The 20,624-nt window shown below is 36.5% G+C and overlaps 1 protein-coding gene across 3 annotated transcripts in view; it reads left to right on the top strand.

The window, feature by feature from the left end:
* The window catches only part of ANKRD28 (ankyrin repeat domain 28), a 204,467-nt gene extending 184,126 nt beyond the window's left edge, over nucleotides 1–20,341 (top strand). For all 3 annotated transcript variants that reach the window (XM_012664118.1, XM_012664124.1, XM_012664131.1), the window contains 10 exons: nucleotides 2,236–2,323; nucleotides 2,535–2,652; nucleotides 3,376–3,595; nucleotides 9,012–9,099; nucleotides 9,192–9,275; nucleotides 9,909–10,054; nucleotides 10,703–10,785; nucleotides 11,217–11,299; nucleotides 12,329–12,420; nucleotides 17,079–20,341. In XM_012664118.1, the coding sequence (XP_012519572.1) occupies nucleotides 2,236–2,323; nucleotides 2,535–2,652; nucleotides 3,376–3,595; nucleotides 9,012–9,099; nucleotides 9,192–9,275; nucleotides 9,909–10,054; nucleotides 10,703–10,785; nucleotides 11,217–11,299; nucleotides 12,329–12,420; nucleotides 17,079–17,365 (1,289 nt within the window). In that variant the 3' untranslated portion in view covers nucleotides 17,366–20,341. The remainder of the gene's footprint in view (nucleotides 1–2,235; nucleotides 2,324–2,534; nucleotides 2,653–3,375; nucleotides 3,596–9,011; nucleotides 9,100–9,191; nucleotides 9,276–9,908; nucleotides 10,055–10,702; nucleotides 10,786–11,216; nucleotides 11,300–12,328; nucleotides 12,421–17,078) is intronic.
* The last annotated feature ends 283 nt before the right edge of the window (nucleotides 20,342–20,624 follow it).

A 20,624-nucleotide genomic window follows, 5' to 3' on the forward strand; every position in this document is an offset into this window, starting at 1 on the left:
AAAAAAAAAAAAAAAAAAAAAAAGCTATCAAGCAGGGTTCAGAGATAAGTATTTTAATGATGGAGATACATATACACACACGCACACATACACACACAATACATGATTTGAACAAGAGGTTAAAATGCTATCACTTTGTATTATCTTATTCTGAAAAAGAGTTAAGTCATATATATCAATCTGCAAAGTTGACTTACACGTCCCAGCTACTTGGAAGGCTTAGATAGGAGGATCACTTGAGCTCAGGAGTTTGAGTCCAGCCTGGGCAACATAACGAGACCCTGCTTCCAGAAAAATTTAAAAATAAAATATAAATACAAATATATGTATGTCAGTCTACAACTAGAAGAATTATATTGCAACAGATTATAGGCAGAGCTAATTTAAAGCTTTCATGGAGTAGTTATACTCTTAATAGGTAAATATTGAGCTAAGACACTACAGAAATAGCTGGCTGATGCCATATAGTCCAGCATAAGTCCTACCTACAAAAAGAGAGCCAGGATACTGTTAGTGCTCACCTTTTCAATAAATGCAAGCTTTGGTTATATGGATGCCTTTCAGATTTGGAAGTCTGCTAGGGAACATCTTATTATTCATAAATCATGAAAAGAACACTGAGATTTTTTTTTCTGGAAGTTAACCTTAGCATCCCCATGGTAATGCTAAGCTTGGTGTTTGGTGTTGGACTTACAGGACACAAATACTAGCTACTATGCACTGTGTAAATGAACTGATTTTTAAAATGATGGGCCAAATAGGATCTCCTTGAACCACGCCCAAGTGTTATAAGAGCTGCTGGCAGAGTGCAGCATACAGATTGGGCTAAGGTGGGAGGGATAGTGATTTTGAGCCACAAGTCATAATTAATAACTATTAGAATTTATAATAATACAGCTATCAGAAAGTACTGTAGAGACCAGGCACAGTGGCTCACACCTGTAATCCCAGCACTTCAGGAGGCCAAGATGGGAGGATCACTTGAAACCAGGAGTCCTAGACCAGAATGAGACCCTGTCTCTATAAAAAAAAAAAAAGGAAAAAGAAAAGAAAAATTATCCAAGCGTGGTGGTGTGCTCCTGTAGTCCCAGCTACTTGAGAGGCTGAGGCAGTTGGATCCCTTGAGCCCAGAAGTTCAAGGTTACAGTGAGCTATGATTATACTACTGCACTCAAGCCTGGATGACAAAGTGAGACCCTGTCTCAAAAAAGAGAACTATATTGAATATTCAGCACCTAGTTTGCTTTCACCAGTTTTGTCATCTTTTACTTAGGAGGAGTAGTGATAGACATTGCTTTCTTCATCATTATGTGCAAAATATGTTTTTCTTATATATTTCTTTTAAACTTCAGACTTCATTATATATGAGTAGGACCTGAATTTTGCAACAGATTTAACTTATTTTAAAATTTTTCTGTTTTCTTTGAGCTACTTCTGTACCATTGCCCATTTTATGCATTTGGACTTACAAATGTATTCTTTAAATGTATCATTTTTCTTTTACTATATGTATATCATTTGAAATTCTTTCAGCCCTAAGTAACAGAGTACTTTGAAAGTGGCTTAAGTGACCAGTGTTTAGTCTCTCACATAAAATGTCTGAAGATAGATATAGTTCCAGGGTTGGTTGACTCTGCAGTGGTGCCAGATCTCTGGACCAGATTCTCTATTCTCTTGCCTTGCATTCATGTCACAAATGGTTGCTGCTACTTTACAGGATCATGTGTAAAAGGAGGAAAGAAAAAGGATAGGGGTTCATTATCACGGATAAAAGGATTTCCTAGAAGCCTTCTAGACTACTGAGCCTCTCAGTGGTCAGTCAGGTCTCAAACATGTGATCACCTCAAAACTGATCACTGTCAGAGGAGAATGGAGTGGTTATGATTGACTTGGTCTAATCCCGATATCATCTGTTGGCTAGAGGCAAGCCATTCTTCCTGACCACATTGCCAGAGAACTAAATAAAATGAGCATTCTGTTAACAAGGCAGATGATTAAGGATGGGTGCTGGGTAGGCAGTCTGCCTTCCATGATTTGCCATGAAGAGTTTATATCAATTCGGCTTTAATAACCAAAGGCAATAGAAACCTTCTTTGTACCTATAGTTTTTATTCTTGCATACTAAATTCAGTGAAACTATCCCAAAATTAAATTCTAGAAGATGTGCTCCCAGATAGACATTTTCTATTTTATCATTATATATAATTACTAAAATTTTAAAATTTCACTTTACAGCAACAAATGGTCATTCAGAATGCTTACGGCTGTTAATAGGAAATGCAGAACCACAGAATGCGGTAGATATTCAAGATGGAAACGGACAGTAAGTTTCAATAATTTTTAAATTATTTTTTAGGACGATTATTAATCTTCATACTTTTGCTCCTATTTTGGTAAGTCTTTCATAGTATGTAAGTAACATCAAACGTAGTTTTTTAATTTAAGTATACATTAATGCCACAAAAGGCATATTTAGAAAACCGTAGAATATAGGCTTAAGTGATAGCACTAAACCTATTCCTGTTGTTTCTCAGAACGCCTCTGATGCTGTCTGTTCTCAATGGGCACACAGACTGTGTTTACTCTCTGCTAAACAAAGGAGCAAATGTAGATGCCAAAGATAAATGGGGAAGGACAGCATTGCATAGAGGGGTAAGCAAAAACATTCTCATTTCCTTTCAAAAAGCTTTTATGACCTCATATTACCTTGAACTGGATGCAGGTTATGTTTATTTTTCTCCATTAAATCTTTCATCAAGTAATCTTTACTATTTCCTTTCGTATCTTAGTTTTTAAATGCTAATTTTGAACAATCACAAAGTACAACTTAATCCAGAGAACGATAATGTTAGGACAAAATTTTAAAACTCCGAAAATTTGAGTAGAATTAATGTCAGTTTGACTTTTTCCCATTATCTTACCTATTCTTAATACATTTTTATCTTTTTTACCTTTGAAATATTATTTTCATTGAATTACAAGTCTCTCTCTTCCTGTTTTTTTTGTACAACTTGTGTTTTGACAAAGTTGTTGCTTTAACTGAGTTTTTTTAATTTCAGGATATTGCAGGGGTACAAATGTTTAGGTTACATATATTGCCTTTCCACCGCCCTAGTCAGAGCTACAAGCGTGCCCATCCCCCAGACGGTGCGCACTATACCCGTCAGGTGTGAATATACCCATCCCCTCCTCCCCACTAACTGAATTTTTAAACCACTTCCAATAAAAATACAGAATTACTCAGAAAATGATAAATGACTTTAATTGATAGAAGGGTATGGGGAGTATGGACTTGAAATTTTTTAAATTAGCTAAAGTTGGCGTGTAGTGTTTAACATAATGTATTTGACTAGATGTAAATTATTATTCTTTCAGGCAGTTACTGGCCATGAAGAATGTGTAGATGCATTACTTCAACATGGTGCTAAGTGCTTACTACGGGATAGCAGGGGGCGGACACCTATACATTTGTCAGCTGCCTGTGGGCATATTGGTGTTCTTGGAGCCCTCTTGCAGTCAGCAGCGTCTGTGGATGCAAATCCAGCCATAGCAGACAATCACGGATATACAGCACTTCACTGGGCTTGCTACAATGGTTAAGTATACAGATATAAACCTGTATTAAATGCCGATTATATGCTGAGTAGAGACAACTAACCATAATACATTCTGATATTAATGAGAATGACATATTTATAAGGCAAACTTAAAGTTTAAGATTTGTAGCAAGCTTAGGAACAATCTACTATACAGTTATAGCTCACTCCTTTTGTCATGCTAAAGCTGAGTAGTTGTCAAAGGTGTTTTTAGATAAGCCATGAAATGTTTTTGAAGTTTTTCTTAGACCTTTATTTCAGCAAGCATTTTGCACTTTTAAGAAGTTTTTGCAATATTTCCACTGCTTTTATATAGTATGCTTATATTTTGATAATTGTTTTTACTTTCTAAATACACTTGTATTAGGAAAAAATGACCAAGGTAGCAGAAACAATGAAATGCATCACATTCTAAACTGAAACCTCTGTATGTTTATTCTGAGTATATCACAAGATAAGATCCTTACATCACCCCTAACGTATATGTTCAATTTTTTTAAAGGAATAAAACCCTAGCAGATCTTATTAGAATTAGAAACTTTAATGGGTTAACTTTGCTACGTGGTTAGAACAGACTTACTTTTGGCTTCCTAGAGGCTCACACTCACAGTATTCCCTTTTACAGACTCACAAAAGGTCATTCAGAGAAACATAAAGCTCTTTTTAAGGAACAGATGTTAAAATGGAGTTTGGCTTATAGAATGTCACAAATTAAAATTTAAATAATGAAGCATGTTAAGATACTAATATTTTCCTTATGCGGGACCAGACATTTTATCATCTTAGGACCTAACACTCAGGTGTATTACATACAGTGCAAGCATCATTCCTGTCAAAGTTTGAGGTCAAGGCTTTCTTTAGCAGAGAAATGGGAGATTTTTAAAATTTGTTTTGAATTTCTCTATAGCTTTGAGATAAATGTAAAGTTATGACAGCATATCTACAAAGCTGTAGTCCACAGTTCTAACAACTTGCCCTCAAAATGTAGAGAAAATATAAATTGTATCTTTATATAAATATCTATTTGCTAAAATAGGTTAGTATAGTAAGTATCTGTTCTACAACCATCTAACTACCTTTACCAGAGAGTTGAGGTTTTCTTTCTGTAGGATGCCGCTTCATGGTTTTTTTCACTGGGAGCCATTCTGACAAATAATGTTGTTGAGTTACGGTGAAAGAGGAGAAATCTGAATCTTGCAGAATTACAATTAAATGTTTTCACAAGTATTTCTGAGATACACTATTTTGATTTTCCTATTAATCCTTATGCCAGAGTTGAGAGTTCCATTCTTTTGTTGTATGAAAGTTTTGGGCTTTTCTTGTAGATGGTCCCGTGATAACTATTGGTCATGCTTCAGCTGAGTACTGATGGTACTATAAAAAACTTGAATAATTACATCTATTGCTAATTCAAAAAGTTTAGTTTACTTAGTTTCCTTTTTACTACCTCAGATCCTTAACCAGTTTTGAAAACTATAAAACCTTGGGAATTTAACTTCTCTTTTTCCCATTTCAACTTACTAAACCTGGTTTTTTTTGTTGTTGGTTGGTTTTGTTTTGTTTTTGTTTTTGTAGAGACAGGTCTCACTGTGTTGACCAGGCTGGTCTCCAACTCCTGGCCTCGAGCAGTCTTCCTGCCTCGGCCTTCCAAAGTGCTGAGATTACAGGCATGAGCCACTGTGCCTGGCCTAAAACCTGGTTTTTAATTGAGTGCAGTGAAGTGGCCAAACAGTGCTAAGTCAAAATAGATGCTGTATTTGATTCGTTTTTATAGTGTGACTTAACAGTTTACAAGTATAAGGAAAACCCAAAATGTCTAATATAGTGGGAAAACATCCACAGATGTGTGATCTTTGTTTATGTAAAGTCAGTGAGATAAAACTATTTTGAAGCAAAGACTTAACCTGCTTGATTTTTTTAATATATCAGTGAGAATTAACCATTGGAAAAATCACACAGTGAAGTTTTTTTCTCAAGTATTATAACATTTCTTAACAGGTCTATATGTAGAACACTGTTTCCCTGAAGTGAGTTCGTACTCTATTACTGCTAAATTTAGACTCTCCAAGGCATTTTGTACAAGAGACAGAATTTTGCGTGAACTACATGCCTGGTTACCATTTAAAGATCATAACAGATGTGTCTAATTTTCAGTCTATAGCAAAATTGTGATTCTGAATTGAGCTGTAAGGAATTAAATGTGTGTTGACTATATACAATAAGAGACTATACAGACAGCCTAAAATGAATGCCATATTTATAGCCATAAGCCTGTTTTATAATTTGGCATTCTGAAAGTAGAATGTGTAAAATGGTTTTACTTTGACTAGTAGTAATTATTGTACAGCTGGAAAGAAGATCGGAAGCACTCCAAAAGAACAGAAAACAACCTTTCTCCCAAAATTAAAATGAAGTGATAGCCAAGTTTTAGAAAAAACAGGCTGAAGTTTAAAATTTTAGTTCATATAGTCATTACTCACAGAAATTGAGTACTTACCTTGCTTGTTCCTTTTAAAAATTTATTAATTTTAGGCCGGGCGCAATGGCTCACGCCTAGCTCTCTGGGAGGCCGAGGCGGGCGGATTATTTGAGCTCAGGAGTTCGAAACCAGCCTGAGCAAGAGCGAGACCCCGTCTCTACTAAAATTAGAAAGAAATTAATTGGACAACTAAAAATATATGGAAGAAATTAGCCGGGCATGGTGGCGCATGCCTGTAGTCCCAGCTACTCAGGAGGCTGAGGCGGGAGGATCGCTTGAGCCCAGGAGTTTGAGGTTGCTGTGAGCTAGGATGACGCCACGGCACTCTAGCCCGGGCAACACAGTGAGACTCTGTTTCAAAAAAAAAAAAAAAAAAATTTATTAATTTTAATTAAGCTCTAAACATCTTCAGAATAGCCTTCCAAAACATCAAAAGGAGGATGGATTGGTTCTGTATTTCATAAACTATGATAGAAAGTGATGAGAGTGTCTGCTTGATATCACCCAGTAATGATTTCTGCAGGTAACCAAGAGCCTGAAGGCTCCCTTTTTCTCAGTCTGACTCTGCTCAGATAGTGGTTCTCAAACTCTTTGGTGTCAGGATCTGTAGGTTATAGCTATTAATATTGACTATATTAGATATTAGAACTGTGAAATTTAAAAATATTTATTTCTTTAAAAATAAATCTATTATGTTAATATAACATTTTTATGAAAAATAACTATTTTCTAGAACTTTTTTAAGTGAAAGGGGTAGTAAATTCTCTTTAATGGCTAGTTTAAGAGAATAGTTTGATTCTTTCATATCTGCAGCTGTATTCATGCCTTTTCAATATCACCCCAGGGTTCTCCAGGCCACACCTTAAGAACCCACATACCAGGAGAATGGGAGGCTCTTAAATCAATACCGGATGACTTTCCATTGCTATTTCTTAATAATAAGTTAACATTTGGAAAGATAGAATTAAAGCAGAATTTCTCAACCTCAGCACTATTGACATTTTGGGCCAGATAATTATTTGTTATGAGGGACTGCCCTGTGTATTGCAAGATGTTTATAAGCATCACTAGCAGCCGGGCCCGGTGGCTCACACTTGTAATCCTAGCACTCTGGGAGGCCGAGGCGAGAGGATTGCCTGAGCTCAGGAGTTCGAGACCAGCCTGAGCAAGAGCGAGACCCCGTCTCTACTAAAAATAGAAAGAAATTAGCCAAACAACTAAAAATAGAAAAAATTAGCTGGGCATGGTGGCACATGCCTGTAGTCCCAGCTACCCGGGAGGCTGAAGCAGGAGGATCCCTTGAGCCCAGGAGTTTGAGGTTGCTGTGAGCTAGGCTGATGCCACGGCACTCTAGTCCAGGTAACAGAGTGAGACTCTGTCTCAAAAAAAAACAAGAAAGAAAAAAATAATAAAAGCATCACTAGCTTCTACCCACTAGATACCAGTAGCACTTCCCTGTCCTCAGTTGTGATAAGCAAAAATATCTCCAGATTTCGCCATTATGTTTCTGATAAAAACAATTACAGAATAAAGTTTAAGTTGAACTGTTGTTTGAGAATGTTAGGGTAATTTGGCTAGAGGTGGTGGCTTATTCCTGTAATCCCAGCACTTTGGGAGGTGGAGGTGGGAGGATCACTTGAGGCCAGGAGTTAGAGACTAGCCTGGGCCAATTATTTCTACCAAAAAATAAAAATCAAATAAATAAATAAAATAAACTGGCAAGTAGCAATACCTAAAAATCATTTATCATATACTGATACTGTGAAACTCTTTGGAACATTAAAGAATAAGATTTTTGTATATGCTTTTATAGGAATAGATAACAATTCAGTAAAAAGCAAGTTGCAGCCTTTTTGTTATGACAAGGGCTCCATTTGTCGTCTGTGGCTAATGTGTCTTGCTCTTGCTCTGTAAACCTATATCTTGCTCTTGCTCTATAATCCTGTCCTTCTTTTCTCAATAAACCTCATTTGGGTGCATAGGGGGAAAAAAGGCAAGCTGCAGAACAAAACATGCCATTTCCATAAAAAAAAAGTGCAGTGTAGGCTCCATGGCGCAGGTCTGTAATCCTAGCACTCTGGGAGGCCGAGGCAGGAGGATTGCTTGAAATCAGGAGTCCAAGACCAGCAAGAGCAAGACCCCATCTCTACCAAAAAATAGAAAAAAATCAGGCAACTAAAAATAGAAAAAATTAGCTGAGCATGGTGGAACGCGCTTGTAGTCCCTGCTATTCATGAGGCTGAGGCAGGAGGATCCCTTGAGCCCAGGAGTTTGAGGTTGCTATGAGCTAGGCTGATGCCATGGCACTCTAGCCCAGGCAACAGAGAGAGACTCTGTCTCAAAAAAAAAAAAAAAAAGAAGAAGAAGAAGAAAGAACAGTCATTCTTTGTTATCCATAGGGGATTGATTCTACAACCTCCTGTAGATACCAAAACCCACAGATGCTCAAGTCCCTTATATAAAATGAGTTGGTATTTGCATATAACCTACACACATCCTCTGGTATACTTTAAATCATCTCTAGATAATGTATAATTCCTAATACAATGTAAATACTGTGTAAATAGTTGTTATACTCTATTGATTAGGGAATAATGACAAGGAAAAAAATCTGTACATGTTTAGTACAGACACAGCCATCCATTTTTTCCCCCCAAATATTTTGTGTCTGCAATTAGTTGAATCCATGGATGCGGAACCCACGGATTTGGAGGGCCAACTGTATGTTTGTGTGGGTGCACTTGTTGTATATGCCCAGAAGTTTTCTGAAACTATTTAATATTAAGTTACCAGTGGTTACAGTCTAGAGAGTGGACCTGGGAGATAGGATAGGGGCAGGGACTCATACTTTTTCCCTTTAAACACATATATATTTGCAATTTTTGCTAATATCTTTTTTTTTAATTTTAATAGCTGGTTTTTATTTACTTATTTAGGTCATGAGACATGTGTAGAACTTCTTTTAGAACAGGAAGTTTTCCAGAAAACGGAAGGAAATGCTTTTAGTCCATTGCATTGTGCTGTGTAAGTAAATCCAAAATAAATCAGATTTGGTTTGAGTTTTTAATAAAAATAAACCATTGCTGTGAGAATGATCACTTTGTTACCCTACACAGGATAAATGACAACGAAGGTGCTGCTGAGATGTTAATTGATACATTAGGTGCCAGCATTGTGAATGCCACAGATTCAAAAGGAAGGTAGGAATCCAGCTATGTAGGAAATAGTTTTACTTTAAACAGGAAAAAATTTTAACTACTTACCCTAGTGCATGAAAATTTATAGAAAACCCATTATTAATTGAAAGTTGATTTTTGTGTTTGCAAGTATAAATTGTTCTAAAATCTTACATGTTTTACGTTATATAAAATGCTTTTCTATTAATTTATAGTTTTTAGCCAGTCTCTCTCTTTTAAAACTATTTTTTGAAGGATTTCATCCTTTTTTAAGAAGTTATATTTATTACCCAAAGATCATTGTTTAACAAAGTTAACAGTTTTCTAAATAGGAATAAAGGCTAGAAGAGAGTCCAACAATTGTAATAGGTGGCAATACTTGGATCAGGATTCATTTTCTTCAAATTTCCCTTTAAAAATATAATGTTTATTTAACAATTTTATAAGTAGTTTAATTAAGGCCTATTATGTTATTGAAAATACAGATTTCTATGGCAGAAATTAGTAAGCTCCATTTAAGCTTATTTGTATCCAGTGTTTTTATAGCCTAATATTGTAAACCCTTAAAAATTGCTTGTCATAAATTAAAGAGAAAATTTTTTGCAGTGTACATAACATATAGATTTAGTCATATATTTCAATTTCTCTATATCACAGAACTCCTCTTCATGCGGCCGCCTTCACAGACCATGTAGAGTGTTTACAGCTGCTGCTCAGCCATAATGCCCAAGTCAATTCTGTGGACTCTTCTGGGAAAACACCTCTTATGATGGCTGCAGAAAATGGACAAACTAATACAGTTGGTAAAGAAACTGTTTAAGAATTTTATTTTTCTAAGCATGTATGTCGCTTATGTATAAGTTAGATCCTAAGCCTTCTGACTTCCAGTAGTTATTGCATCACTCCTAAGACTTAAAACCTTTTACCTGCTTGCAACCCGCATTTTCGTTTAGGGACACAATGTTTTAATTTGCCCTTACTGATTGAAGAGTCTACTTTACCAAGGCAGTGTACCATAGTGGTTAAGAACACTGGTTCTGGAATCGGATTGCCTGAATGTGAGTCCTAGATCTTTCAGCTAAGTGACCTTGTGCCTCAGTTTTTTCATTTATAAAATGAGAAAAATAACTACCTGCTTTGTACAGTTATTATGAGGGTAAAATAAATTTTTATAAATCCAGAGCACATAAAACAGTATTTGAAATTTAGTGCACACCCACAAAGTAAGTGTCAATTGCTGTTATTAGTGTCTGTGATTTATACAACAATATAATTATATAATTATAGACACTAGAGTATGTATACATTATATATTACAGTATTTTTCTTGCACTTAAATTTTTGTGAGAGGGATATTTTTTGCTTTATATTTTCGTTTCTCTACAGTGAGTTATTGGTAATCTAAGAAACATGTTCATAAGCATAAGAATTGATGCACTTTTTCCTCCCAGAGATGCTGGTTAGCAGTGCTAGTGCAGATCTGACTTTACAAGATCATAGTAAAAATACCGCCCTCCATTTGGCTTGCAGCAAGGTACGTACACATTTTAAAGACATGTTTTCATTGTTAATATTAACAGTGGCATTAAAAGTTTTTTCATTTTGCTAAAATCAACAGACCTAGGGGACCATACCTCTCTAATGATTGCTGGCATCAGGTTTCTTGAACAAAAATACTGACTTATTAGGCAGCATGATGTATAAAAGTCTCCAGTAAGCCAAATAAATTTTAGAACACAAGCCTAAACACAATTATCATCTTTCTTTAATCTTATAATAATTCTTGTCCTCTCCCCCCACCTCCTCTACCAACACGTTTGGACAGGTATTTTAAAGTGTTAGCCAGGGACGTTCATGGCATATATATGGTGTACCTATTGTATAGACTAGGGTTGGTGATTATTGAGTGTGTAAATTTATCTTTAATTGTTTAAAGTTTCTAAGAGTTATTTGCCACAATTTTAGGGTCATGAAACTAGTGCCTTGTTAATACTGGAAAAGATAACAGATAGAAACCTCATCAACGCAACCAATGCAGCCTTGCAAACGTGAGTACTTTCAGTGTCTATCGAAACTTTGTGGCCTATAATTTTTTATAAAAAGGATAAATGGATGTTTTTTTAACATGTGACTGCTGGAATAGATCTCAGTCATAGAAGCAGTTAAAAAGTAAAGAATGGGTTTACAACTGACAAAACTCATTTTTAAAATCATCACAATTATAAAGGCATATTATTAATATTTGAAAAGCTTTTGAACTAAAAACTTTATTACAACATTGACAGTCATGAAATTTTTCTTAGTGCATTTACCCATATAATTTTCTGAAGGAAAGTAGTACTATTCTGTATATTTTATGGAAATCAGCTGTAATACGTTATTTGACACTAGCAATAAATGAGGTAAAAAATTATATGTGTCTGTAAACTAAAGAGGTTTCAGAAAGAATCAAATTCTTAATAATGTGAGCAGCCAACCTCCAGCTTGACTGACAGAGATCTTAGATCAATGTCTCCGATCATTCTCTCCCAATTTTCATTTGCTATTCCACTTTGAAACTTGGTAAGGAGAAAAATCTTAGAATATTGGTTCCTGTTCTGGGATCAGTTAAATCCCTTGGAGGTCTAAAAATTAGTTGTGGGGCTTATAAACTTTTTTCAATGTATTAGAATACATGTTATTGCAATTTACAGTTTTTATTTTATATTCTGTTACATATGTTTGCCAACTTCATTTCTTAACATAAGAATGCAGTTTCAATGGTAAAATCTTTTTAAACATCAGGTCTTAGAAGGAAAGTAACAAAAGGGTTTGGTGAAAGTGGGAACTTAGTGGTGGGGCCTATGGCAGAGCTTACACACATGGATAAGGTGTGACAGTACACTGCACAGAGGTTCTGCTGTCCCCACCCCCACCTTTGCTATTAGGACTAGGTGCCTCAAGCTTGTACCTCTGGGTCTTTACAACTTGACAGAAATGCCCTCTGACAGCCAGGGGCGTGTGTGTGTGTGTCCGTGCGTGTGTGCGCGCGCGTGTGTAAATGCACATACATGTACATGTATAATTTTTCCCCCTAGACCTCTGCATGTTGCTGCCCGAAATGGGCTAACAATGGTGGTTCAAGAGCTTTTGGGGAAAGGAGCAAGTGTGCTTGCAGTAGATGAAAATGGTGAGTAGGTTCTTCTGTATTCTCTTCCCTTCACCTGTATCTTACTAGAAGCTCTTACCTTTTGATGATCCGTATTTAAAGTGAAATAAACTTGAATATTTCTTTTTGGTAAAAGAGGAGAGCTGAAGTTAATGTTGAATAGTACTTTATGACAAAGGAATAAGGGCAAAAGAAACAGAAAAAGTTCGTCTAACAGATGAAATTCTGAATTCATGTATCATCTGTTAAACCAAAGCCAGTGTTTACTATTTATATTTACAACCTTTGTTTACCTTGGTAGCCAAAGATTTTGTTCTTTCGACAATATTTACCAAGGTGCTACATAAGTGCCATATTCTTACGTAAAGCCAGTCCTTCCACTCACGCACTAGGTCCTGTGTACTAGATCCTGTCCCCTTTTCCCTACTTTAGAATATCACTTTAACACATTCTTCCCTTTTGTGCCCTGCAATAACAATGTTTTGCTGTCTTCCTAGATTATTCCCATCAGTACGTAAATATTAGTTTTCTCATCTTAAAGAATCTTGTATTAATCCCACAACTCCTACCAGCTACTGCCACATTTCTCTGTTCCCCTTTGTAGTAAAACTACTCAAGAATTGGCTCTCTTGCTGTCCCCAGTTATTCTCCTCTCTCATTCTTTAATTCTCTCTTAAATCCTCCACAGTCAGGCCCTTGTTCCTCACCCGCCCCCCCGCACCCCCCTCACACACACACATACTGCAAAACTGTTCTCAGGAAGATTACCAGCAACCTCCACTGAACTAAGACTTCATTCTTAGTGTTCATTTTACTTGCAGTTTTGGCACAACTGATTACTCCTTTTCCTTTGCTAAACTTTCTTTACTTGGCTTTTAGGACCTCACACTTTCTTAGCTTTCCTTCTGTATTACTAATTATTCCTTCTCAATTTCTTTTACAAAATTTCTCCCTCTTCTCCCCAACTTCTTAATATTGGAGGGCCCTAGGACTAAATCCTTGGTTCTTTTTGCTTTCCCTAGCTCTACATTTAGTCCCTAAGCAATCTCATCTAGTCCCTTGGTTTTAAATACTACCTATATGCTTAGAATTCCCAAATTTATATCTGCAGCCCAGACCTCTCACAATCTCAAACCAGCATGTCCAGAACCAAACTGTTAATTAATCCTTTTTCCCCTCCCCTCGCCAAACCTGCTCTTCGAATAGCTGTCCTGAGCTCAGCTGAAGACATTTCTCATCCTTATGGGTGCTCAGGGCAAAAACCTTGGAGTCAATCTTGATTTCTCTCTCATACCCAGTGTACAGTCCATCAGCACATACTGTTGATTCCACCTCTAAAGTATATCCCAAATCTGCCCACTTTTTTCTTTACTGCTACTACCCCTGATCTGGATCCTTTTAAAATACATGAGAACATGTTACTCCTGAATCTTGGTTCACTTCTAGTCTTAAAATGATCTACAAGGCCCTACGTGATCTGTCCTCTACCCCATTACATTGCTTATCTCATTTTCTGTTCTTCTCCCTTCTCTCACTTCATTTTGCCATGCCAGCCCCTCCATAGCAGGGTTGTCCATGCATTACGATCTGTGTTCTGACTATTTCCTCTGCCTGGAAAACTCTAAGCATTCTTTGACTAAATCTTTAACCTATTTCAAATCTTAGCTCAAATTTCATCTTTTCAATGAAGCCTATTCTGGGCCACTTTATTTGTACTACAACTTGTTATGTACCCCTACCACAGTGTTCTCAGTCCCTGTTAACCTGCACTACTCTTTCCTCTTTATTTTTTTCATTGAGCTTCTATTAATAACATACTGTATATAATTTACTTTTTCATTATTTTGATTGTGTGTCTCTCTAATACGAGCTCCATAAGACCAGCGAATCTTTGTTAGTTGCATTCAGCAGTGTATTCTGAGTGCTTAGCAGAGTGCCCAGACGTAGTGGAGGCTCAGTGAAGGTTTGTTGCATGAGTGATTATACCAAGCACTGTGCTAAGTTCTGAGAACGCAGTACAGAATAAGACATAGTCTACTCCCTTGAGTGGAGATGAATGTGAGCAGGCTGTTACGATGCACTTGAAATTGGAGTAAACCTAGAATACTATGACCGTACATAAAAGGGTCTTCAAACCCCTTTTTGCAGGATCAGAGAAAGCATCCCAAAAAGTGACAAAGGACAAGTAGAAAGTGCGGAAGGAACTTTCTAAGCAGAGAGAGTGGCATTTTAAAGGATAAAACCCCATGCAGAGGACAGGAGCCCTGTTTTACTCGTATTCTGACTGGAAAACACTCCTGAGACATGCTTTTTTCCCCAACCCTACTCTGATCCAAGGTATCATGGCACGTCTGATGGGTTGTTCTTCCTGCCAGCAGCAGCAGCAGCAGCAGGTACCCTCAGACCTTCAGAAGAACCCTTAAAAGAACTGAACAGTTGAGGCACTCTCCTGATTACTTTGAGCATATATGGTTCAATCAAAAATATGCATGTCCTTTAGCCATTCTGTCAAGCTTGGAGGAATATCAGTTGTTCCCTTTGACCCTTGACAAAAAGGGAAATTTACGAAGAGGGAAAAAAATTATTTTTTCTTTATCAAGGCTAATGTAGCATAGATGAAAATGTATAGGAGAAATGGAAACAGCATCTACCCAGTAGTAAAAATGTATAACTAAACCATGGTACAATCACACATTGAAATACTATGTAACAATGAAAATGAACCAACTGTAGTTAAGTACAATACTGATAAATCTCACACACATAATGTTAAGCAAAAGAAGCCAGATATAAAATAGTACATACTACATGATTCCATTTATATTAGGTACCAAAAAAAATCAAAACTAAACTGTAGTGTTTATGACTAAAAGTAGAAAGGAAAGCAAGGAAATGATTACCACATGAGTCAGGAATGCAGTTACTGTTGTGGATGAGGAAAGGTGCAGTGATTGGATAGAGAAGGATAGAGGTAGAGGATATATGGGGCTTCTGATATGCTGGTAATGTTCTTTCTTGATTTGGATGGTGGTTATTTGAATGTTTGTTAAAAGTTATTCAGCTAGTTAAAAAACAAATGTTTTTTGTTTCTTTGTTTTTTGAGACAGAGTGTCACTCTGTTGCCCTGAGTAGAGTGCCATGGCATCAGCCTAGGTCACAGTAACCTCAAACTCCTGGGCTCAGGCAATCCTCCTGCCTCAGCCTCCCGAATAGCTGGGACTGCAGGTGAACGCCACAATGCCTGCCTATCTTTTCTATTTTTAGTGGAGACAGGGTCTCACTCTTGCTCAGGCTGGTCTCAAACTCCTGAGCTCAAGCAATCCTCCTCCCTTGGCCTCCCAGAGTGCTAGGATTACAGGCATGAGCCACCATACCCAGCCTAAAAACAAATGTGATTTTAGTTTAGTTTAGTTTTGTTTTGCTTTGCTTTGCTTTTTTGAGACTGGGTCTTAATCTGCTGCCTGGTCTAGAGTGCAGTCATGTCATCATGGTTCACTGCAACCTCAAACTCTTGGGCTCAAGTGACCTTCCTGCCTCAGCCTCCTGAGTAGCAGCTGGGACTACAGACATGCACCACCACACTTAGCTATTTTTTTTATTTTTTTATTTTTTTTTAATTTTTGAGAGAGACAGGGTCTTGTGTGTTGCTCAGGCTGATCTTGAATTCCAGGCCTCAAACAATCCTCCCACCTCAGCTTCCCAAAGTGCTAAGATTACAGGCATGAGCCACCCAACCGTAAAAAATAAATGTGATATTTTAATAAATATATGCATATGTTTGTGAAGGCTAAAACTGGGGTAAATGTAGTAATAGGGAAAACAGTGTCTAGATGTACAACAGCAGATGAAGCTATAGACCAAAACCAAGTCATTTGCCGCTAAATACCTATTGGCTTCACATGGCTTAAAATAATAAGTGTGAACTATTTTAAAGTTCCATATGGTATAATTAAAACTTTGCATCACACTTTGTGTTCAGCCTCAAGACTGGATCTTATATCAGCAGAGGTACCAAATGTTACCTCCTCAATTTGCTGTGTTGATACTTTGTGGGGCCTTATGCCTGAGGTCAGTGAGTCATCTTCTGGTACAAAAGGGAACATTTACAATTCCTATTCGTTTTGATTTAGTAGTTTTTAGAGTTCAACTGTTTAGTTGATCTGCTGTTTTTCTCCAATGGACTGTGACCCCCTAAGAGAAAAGTTAAATTGACAACTAAGTGTCATTTCTTCAACACACATCTTTTGAGCACCTGCCCAGTGCCACATTCTTCAATCTGTGTACATTCAGACTTCTCAGTATGTAAGGGCTTACTTACATAACTGAATTAACAGTAAGTTGCTACTCACCATTCTGAAAGAAGATTTATCAATCTATATATTTTTTCTTATTCTAGCCCAATATCTTCTTCGAATTCAGATGGATATGGATAAGTTGTGAGATCTTGGGGAAATCATCCTTCTGTTGCCTCTTCTGTTAGCTAGTCTGTAAGGTCTCCTAAATTTCTATGGCTATTTTCCTGCTTATTGGAAAGTTGTGAATCATCCTGGTTAAAACAATTTATTATAAGCTGAGTAATTTAAAATATGTCTCAAGGTGAATTCCTTAAGTTTATTTCCTTACACTTAGTGAAATAAGTCTCAGGATGTTTAATTTTTAAATTTTATCTTTAATTCTAGGCTATACCCCAGCTTTGGCCTGTGCTCCCAATAAGGATGTGGCTGATTGCTTGGCTCTCATTTTGGCCACCATGATGCCTGTCTCATCAAGTAGCCCTTTATCATCCCTGACATTCAATGCCATTAACCGTTATACCAACACCTCAAAAACAGTCAGCTTTGAAGCTTTGCCTATCATGAGGAATGAACCTAGCTCCTATTGCAGTTTCAACAACATTGGCGGGGAACAGGAGTACTTATACACTGATGTGGATGAGCTCAACGACTCCGATTCTGAGACCTACTGAGAGGCTGAGCCAGGGGTCTAAGGGAGTTTGGACACTAAAACTGCAAACTGTGCTTTTTCAGGAAAAAGGCACTTTCCTATTCACATACAAATTCAACCTAAGAGGAAAGATCGCACAGTGAGCCGATGTAAGAAATGTGATGACATTAGGAAGAAGAGTTTTAAAGGCAAGTTTTACAAAAGGAACTTTTAGAATCTTGAAATAGACTTGATCAGAGAAAAACACATTGTTGTCAAATTGCTTTGTGGAATTGTTTAATTTGATTTTGCAGCGCCATGAATAATTTGGGACACTGTGCACCCTAACCTGCTTATAGAAGCAACACTATTGTAAAAGAAGAAATAAGAATGCTAGATTTAAATATTATCAATAAAATTACAACTAAATTTAAAGGCAATAAAAGTTTGGTACAGTAGTCATTACGTGCACAGCAAATTGCCAAAGGACCAAATAACTTAAAGGTTTTTTTAATAGAATGCCATTTTGTGGAAACCGAAGTAGGTGAAATGAAACATTACCTAAACGAAACTTTAATATTTCTGGAAATGAAGCTGAGATTTGGTTTTAAATGTTGATTTTTTTGTTTTTAAAGAAAACATCAGAAAGCCTTTCAAATTCCATGAAAAAAAAAGCAGATGTATTTTTACATTTTTTTCTTTTACATAAAAATTTCAAATTTTTATAATACTAGAATTGAAAACCAGCTGACTGGGTGCAGTATGGGTAAAAATACTTGTGACAGAGACATTGAGATGGATTGGGGTCAGGCTGTTGCCCAGTTTTGAATGCTTTGGGTTTTAAATTGAACTATTTTTGTTTAAAAATGTAAAGAATTTCCTAGGAAAAAAATTCATGAAATCAGAAAGTAGATTATTTCACCCAGTTTGTAGCTAAGTTGTAATGGAGTTGTCAACCTTATTGCTTTTGATGGTACACGTTAGTCACTTTACATTACTTTTGTGCTCCCCAAAATGGGTGGGGGGGTTTTGTTGTTCGTTTTGGTCTTTGGATTTTGAAAAAGTGATGAATCAAAAGGAAGAAATAACTCTTGTTATTAATAAGTTAAACATCTTTAAGTCTCTTGGAAGGCATTTCTATGTTGGGCAAGATTTAAAATACTGAAGCCTAATCAGATTTAAAGTAGTATTGTTTGGAATCTGTTATTATTTGGAGAGAGAAACAATTGCCTGCCAAATTGAAGACTACCTTTCAAATAGAGAAAAGGCTGACATTGAGGCTGTCAAATAACAATCTACGTGGTTCTGCTTTTACTGTAACTGTCACTTCCCAGTAAAAATGATTTCACATATATAGGGATCTTGCAGGTCTGGGTAAAGTTCCATAAATTACAGCAAAATGATACCCATTTTCATTTTATCCTTTTTGTATTGTGAAACTGGAAACTTTATGACATTGTAAATTATCAGCTGGTTTTTCTGAATATAAAGTGTGAAAACACAGAACAGTATTTTGATCTATTTGATAATTTTGTGGGTTTTTTGAAGAATTAATGAGCATGTACATAGAAATAGTGACTGCTTGAATACTGTATTTACTTGCACTCTTTCAGTACATCAAAATTCCTGTATATTTTAGAGTATAATAAAACACAGATGTGAATTGTATTTAATGAACAAGTATTTGTATCTGTGCATATTATCTAAAAATCTATAAAGTTTCTAGGGCATTGACTACTAGATTTTAAGCATTTTTCTAAAATATTTACAGAAATTATAAATGTAATCTTCCATCTTTTCTTTGTAATATAAAGAAGTCAAAATGAACCCTTCCTAATTATTAGTGGTAGGAAGGTGAATATGCATTTTAAAGACAGTGGACTACTTTTCTATTGTACCTTTTAAAAAAAAAAATTCAAGCGGATTCTAAAAGTATACATATGTGTGCTTTCTCTTTCCTTTTAGGAATTCTCTTCTGAATTCCCTGGGGGAATTTTCTAGAATCTCAGAATTGAAAGAGACCTGAGGTTCATCCACTCTCTAACCTCTTAACAAATGCAGGAGTTCCTTCTACAAGGGTGATCTTTCCACCTTGAATACTTCCAGTGACTCTACCTCACCAAGCAGTCCATTCAGTTGAGCAGCTCTAACTGTTAGAAAGGTCTTCCTTAGATGGAGTTGAAGCCTCCCTCCGGGTAACTTCTGTCCTTGGGTCCGGGTCTGTCTTCCAAGAGAACCCTGAGAATGTTGGAAGGATGAATCTCGCACACTCTGCCATGTCTTCTCTTTTACAGGCTGTTTGACTCCTCTGCTAAAGTGATTTCCAGAAGGACTCATTTGGCACACTATCAGAGTTACCACATTTAATGAAATCCCAGGTGTAGCTATAAAGTAACGAGCCGTTTTTAATTTATCCTTACACATACCAGAACTTCGATCCTGCATCACTTATATGTAACTGATGCTATTACCAAAAACATTGTGAGGTGGTTCTTGCAATTGCCAGCCCACTAGGAAAACTGCTTTCATTGCTTTGTAATCTCATCTGTGAGTCTGTCCCCCACCTTGATCAACCACTGCACCCAATGAGTTGAAATCTTGAAGTGCTGTCCCAAATGGTATTTGAACAATACCAGTATTGTTGGAATAAGTACATGGACTACTCGAATGAACACAGCACCACAGTAAGTTCCTTTATAGTTACACCTTTGTATGTCAAAAGCATTCAGGCCCTGTTCTGTAGTGTTTTTTTACCCTCACATGGAGTAGAAAAGCCTGTTTGCTTTCTTTAACTTCTGCATGAAAGGTAACATCTGAAATATCTGATGTGTATTATAATAATACCAGCTTCTGCTCTAGAACTACTTCGGGGGAAATGGCGGTAATGGCAAATGACCCCCTTTAACAAGACACTCAAACAGTGCCATTTAGTTCAGGAGATCTTTAAGTATAGCTGTAAATTTGGGGTTTAATTTGGCTTATATTTGACCTTTTAAAGAAATAAAGTTTTTTCATGCAATATACAAGTGTCTGTCTTTTTTACATGCAGTCTTCTTTTCCCTAGTGTTCAGTGATGGCATATTTTTACCTTTCTTTTAAAAACTTAATGACCTTTCAGTAAAGCTGTTTTAAATTTTAAATAAACCTATCTGTGGGATTTTCAAATACATTTATTCAACAAATATTTATTGCTTGCTTACTGTATACTTGGGGGTGAGAATGGGCAGAAAGCTTAGAGACTGTGGTCTTGTAGGAGCCTACAATTTCATCATAGAAAGGTATAAATAGAAAGTCATAAAAGT

The sequence above is a fragment of the Propithecus coquereli genome, unplaced genomic scaffold (genome assembly GCF_000956105.1).
Source record: "Propithecus coquereli isolate 6110/MARCELLA unplaced genomic scaffold, Pcoq_1.0 Scaffold12, whole genome shotgun sequence".
Lineage (NCBI taxonomy): Eukaryota > Metazoa > Chordata > Mammalia > Primates > Indriidae > Propithecus > Propithecus coquereli.